Raw genomic sequence first — 5,790 nt, forward strand, 5'->3', positions numbered from 1 at the left:
CTACAAAGAAGCATTTGGCACTTGGGAGGTGGCACAAATTATATTCTAAGTCCCCTGGGGCAAGCAGAGAATCTCTCTCCACAACTCTACCAACTGATTCTTCACTGTATTGATTTCTCCTTTAGAAGATCAGCTGCAGGCATAAGTCTATTATCTACTAGATAACATCAGTATTGATCACTTCTCCAGCAGAAATCACACAGCCTCATATGCTATTCATTTAAATTAAAAGCCTGATATAGAAAGACAAAATGAGCAATTATTCATTGCAACACAGATACCTGTCATCTTCTGCACCAGTGCTACAAGCTGTTCTTAAAACCATCCTAACAGGCCTAACTGTGCCTCACCCCACAGGTTTGGTGTGATGAGATGTCGCAACACAAGGGACATCATGCAAGAGCAGCAAGAAACTGGAAAACCAGAATGAAAGTGATATGCTTGAAGAGCCCTTATCCAATGTCAATTCTCAAGTACAGCATTAGTACGTTAGGGCTTCTGCAATTCCCTGCATATTAGACGAGAAACAGCTCTGCATGAAGCAGCAGGACCAGGGGAACTCAAACACAACTTACAGTCCCTGAGTCTCCATATGCCACAGGTATTGAGAGTAAAGGAGCCACTGCCAACAGCTTTCCGAACCTAGTCTTTTTGTCTGCAAAGTAGTTCTTTTCCAAATAAAACACAGTGAACCATTTCATTTTTCCTGGATGAACAGAATGTTTCTTTTTAAATTTCTTTTACCAGTTCTGTTCCAGAACTTTCAGACAATCCATTTCAGATTTTTCTTTTCCACCAAATATTCCACCACAGTATCCTCACCTTTTCAGTAACAATCTTACTTTTTCCTATGAAGTATCTTAAAATGAAGCCTTCTTTACATGGAAAGAGACTTATTTGGAATCAGTTACTTAAAAACTGAGGAATTCATCCAGAAAGATGTTGACTGCAAAGCACCACACACAATGCTGCGCCTTTCAGGAACTGGTGGTGTTACCCCTACAGTTGCCCATTTCTCAGTCTCAGGAAAGAAGGTCTCAGCAAGAGATTTTAAATTCCAAATTTTAAGGAAGTATCTAGAAGGAATGTCATTAGGACGTATCTTTTCAATTAATACCATTACTGATTAGCAGCACTTTGGGACTTGGATATGATCTGCTCCACCTTAGTAAGAGGATTAGACTGGATCATTTCTCAAAGTCCCTTCTAGCCCCATACTCTGAGACTGTAAAACTTTTTCCTGGGGGCTATCTATCCATGGGCAAAATCACCCCCAGACCACTGGGGTGCAAATCCAAATCCTTAATTATGTTAATATAATATCTACTAAAGATTACTGGCCCCTCTGACACCTCAGCTGCGGAACAGAAAGGTCCAGGGCAGGCTCACAATATACTCAATGGAAGGATCATACAAAACAGTATTCCAAAGCTGTTAGTCAAACTGCCTTGTAACTACAGAGGGAAACTCATCACCCAGATTACAGCCCATGCTTTTGCTTACCTTGGAGAGAGAAAAAGAGTCACTGTCAAGGAACTGCTTGCTTAAAGAAGGGTCTGTGCTTCCTGAAGAAGCCTTCCGCTCCAAAATATGAACACTCTTAAAAAAAAAAAAGTTATTAAAGATAAAACTCATCATTCAGTGTTACTTTTTACAATACACATTAAGTAATGAATGACCGATGATTACACTTCTTATATAAAATATCAGTTACCAGGTACTACCCATGCAAAACGTAAGTGCACAAATAGTTCGTCTTCTGAATCAACATACCTCTCTTTCCTTCCTCTCTTTCTTTTTTTATTATTGGGTTTTAAACTTTGTTCAGCCTAGAAATTATTTGTAACTAAAAAAAGCCAGGAAAGACAAGTAACGCAGTTCTTACCTACAGAGATGCAAAGTCCTCCTAGCCAGCCCATTTATGTTTTCTGCTAAGATAGAAGATGCTGAGTATTCATATCATGCCATCATCACTGTCCTACATTCGCTTCTGAAGCATACCATTGCACATAAGATACTACTGCCTCTAACGTGCATTATCACACCTTAGCATTTTGTTATCGGCTCCTCAACTGAGGTGACGTAACTCATTACATGTGTGCTTTTAACAGATCACAGGTGTTCACAAGGTCAGTTACCACGTCTCAGCTGATGGGCTTGCTGGTGAACATCTATGGAACACAATGATCTTAAACCACTCTGGTTGGTTTTACATATGACAATACTGTAAAATTTTGTATCTTCAAAGCAGGGTATCAAATTGAAACACATAATGTCATAACTAGTCTTGAAAATAATGGTATTTCTAAAAGTCATCTAAAAATGTCTTCCCATTTTCCAGAAACATTTCACTCATATTTTGTAAAAGAAAAAGCATTTTTTCTACAAGAGAAAATAACCACATGCCTCCTGCTTGGATTTGCATGTCACTCACTGGTGAAATTTCACTACATCTCATATTATGAAGAATTCTACCGCAACATGTCAGTAGTAGCTCTTTCGCATGAAATAAAACTATTTAATTTCCAGAAAACATCACACTCTTACAAACTCCCAGTTGCAATTACCCTCTGAGAAGGGTGGAGATTTTCTCGACTGAAAATGACAAGTTTTGTTCACAATCAAACTTCTTTACATTCACCGAGGAAGACATTACACAGGTACAAGGGACAGCAGAAATAATTAGGGAATATACAAACACATACAAACAGCAGAGTAAATATTACTGTTTACACAGATAACTAAATACATAAGGACCATAACCAAACTAAATGAAAATAAGCACAGCTACTCATATAAATGTATACATCACACAGACCACACCTTGCTGCAAAGCAACACACAGACCTTCACTGTTCTCTTTCAATGCTCAACCACGAATGAGAATAGAAAAATATGGGGATTGTCTCTGTTGTCACTGGAGATTAATACGCATCCCTGGCACTATGCAACAATAAAAGTAACTGAAAATAAATGCCGATTAATTTAATTTTATAGTGAATAACGTGGAAAAGCAGCGGTATTATGTTCCCTGCCACATTCTGCAGGGCCAACCAGCAAAACTTGGGCATCTGTCCTTTGAAGTCCTCTCCTTTATCACAGAAAGGCCAATCTTTCCACTTAGCCCAACGCCTATTACTAGCCAGATGAGAAATGCATTTGTATTTACATAGCAAAAGTTCCCACATTACAAGTTAAGTAATTTAATACGCTTGTTTGAGCCAAGCACCACAAAGTTACCAAAGATAAACCGTGATAAAAGTTTTCTCACTGAATAGAAGAAATTTTGCTTATGCACACAGTATCACATAAAACAACATAAAAGAAAGCCTAAATCTGTTCCTCCAAGGAAGATTAAAGCGTCATTTGATTAGCATAATCAGGATAATTCCTAACTTTCTTGCCAGTTTTGTTTGGCAGGCAGAAATTCTCCATCTTGAGATGGAGCAATGCCCAACACAAATGTTCTGAAGGTCTCACACGTAACAGCCGGTACAGTTTGTTGTTACGTAACTGCATTTTCATTTTGTACAATATTTAGAGTGGAGTAACCCAACAGACCTTGACTTGCCAGATTTCCAGTGACACTTTCAGTTACCTGATTTTAAAGCAAGGCGAGGTCGTGCTTTGTTTCCCCTCTCCCCACCCCTCCCCCAGTCAGCCCTCGGTCATTCCAGAGAAATACATTATTAGCTAACAGCAGTGCTGACTTACTCAACTATTTATTTGGAATTAAGACGACGAGCACTTTTAAAATAAAATGCCTTCTTTACATTCCTTACTTCAACAAGTGTTGTCATCTTGTCTGTAAATGTCTGCTTTCCAATTCTTTTTTGTCATTACACTGACAGAAACTCATTTACATTTGTGACACATCTCTAGAATAATAAGAGACATTACTTGATGCAAAACGTTTTCCATTAACGCATATTATTTTTCTGCAAAATTACAGCTAGAAATGACACAATTATTTGACATTTTGAAAAGCAGCTATTTTTACAAAGTAGGAGTTTAGTTATTTAGCATCACAACATTTAGATCTTGAAGTTATTACCAGGCGGGTTTTTTGTCTGAACAAGAAAAATAGAGTTGGTAAAGGAAGCAGTTTAAAAAAGCTGATGAGAAGAAAAGGCAGAAAGAGGGAGATCAATACAGCTTTTGGGTTTTCTTTATACAGACAGAAAAAATGAATAACCCATTAACCTAGGTGTATCAATCAGCCTGGTACTCTCATCCCAAGGGTCCAGTCTCACTCATCTCATCCCAAGAATTCAGGCAGACAAAATCAATTTCTGCATTCGCCGTTCCAGACTTCCCTCATGCTCCAGGATTACCTGTGCACTACAGCTGGCTTGTCCTGGAGAAAAACACCAGCAGCATCAAACTCCATGTGCTCTTGGAAATTAATTCAACAAGATTACAAGTTTTACTGGAACTGCTCTGTGATCCCATTACTAAATCTTAGTCTAACTGCAATCCCTCTTTCAGATTTGAGATTATTCTCAACATACATGATATATGTGAGCACATTTACCCCAAAATGCCCCATCAAGCCTACACATGGGCAATACAAATGCTGATTCTGCCCTGCATTTTTTTCATGTTGCTTCCCAAAGACAAATGAAGAAAAAGAAAGCTGATGAAGAGAATAACAATAGGACTTTTTTCATATTCTCATCACCTCTGAAAGGCAAGAATGGAAAATGTATTTTTCAGTATCTTTCTATATATCTTGCTAACTCAGTTAAGAGTTGAGTGATCCATTCACCTCATTCGCCAGAACAAACACTAGCCCATGGAGCATGTGGTCTCTCCATCAGAGCAGAGGCTGAAGACACTAACAGTTCTTAACTGAATCTGACTTCCAATTGAAAGACAAGACATCCAACTGTTTTCAAAGGGAAGGCAAGGAAAGAAAAGAGATATTGAGTAAGCAGAGATAGGAAATTCAGTGAGGGGCAAGTGTGGCATTCATGTCTCGCTTTCTACTTCACTGCTTAATTACTTAATTGAATTTAATTATATTTAACACAATGCATTCTCTCTAATTTATAATTTATTCATTTTCAAGAAAAAGACAAGCTGGTGAGGAATTTATCATTCATATTGGACTCAGACTCTCTCCAGTTCAGAAGTGTTCCACGACATGTCGCTAACAATTAATGAAAAATAATTAGTGTGTGTCACTTTGCTCGCAGCATTCAGCAGACTCCCAACACCCATAACCATCAAGCCTAGACATACACTGTTCTACAACAGTAATTCAAAGCCTCTTCTCTCCCAGTTGTGTGGGGTTTTTTTCAATCCGGAGGACTAAACTAGTGCATCTTTTATTACCTGCTGTTCACTGGCATTCTTTTTGCAACCTAGCTAGCCCTGCACAGACCTGTGCTCTTATTTGAATTCTGTTCAGTATGAACTGCAATGCTTAATCACTTTCTCTCAACCAAAACCACCGTATTCCCTAGTTATCTGAAATGCAGCAGCAGTAATAAGGTAGACACAGATTTAACTGCAGACATACCAGTTTTTACTACCTTTTAAATAGAGCTGCTATATATGCCGAGTTAATTTGCACGATTTGCAAATGGAATAACCTTGAAATTTGCTTTTATCTTACGCTGCTTCCCAGTCAGCTCTAACCTTCTGTCGTTGTTAGAATAAAGACAGAGTCCTGAATATCACTGTATGAGAAGGGTACAAAGCAAAACAACCATGTCTCCAACAGTGTATTTCTCCTTTCTTTTTTCTAGCACTTTTTTGTTTCGTTTTGTTTTGTATAAAGCAACC

General features: G+C 38.3%; 1 protein-coding gene across 1 annotated transcript in view; it reads right to left on the reverse strand.

Moving 5' to 3' along the window:
- The window catches only part of LOC104495163 (oxysterol-binding protein-related protein 6-like), a gene marked incomplete at both ends in the record, with an annotated part of 22,547 nt that extends 20,948 nt beyond the window's left edge, over nt 1-1,599 (reverse strand). Inside the window, one exon of the mRNA XM_010138099.1 lies at nt 1,504-1,599. Within this exon, the coding sequence (XP_010136401.1) occupies nt 1,504-1,599 (96 nt within the window). The remainder of the gene's footprint in view (nt 1-1,503) is intronic.
- Nucleotides 1,600-5,790: the final 4,191 nt, after the last annotated feature.

Source organism: Buceros rhinoceros, unplaced genomic scaffold (assembly GCF_000710305.1).
Source record: "Buceros rhinoceros silvestris isolate BGI_N320 unplaced genomic scaffold, ASM71030v1 scaffold18876, whole genome shotgun sequence".
NCBI lineage: Eukaryota > Metazoa > Chordata > Aves > Bucerotiformes > Bucerotidae > Buceros > Buceros rhinoceros.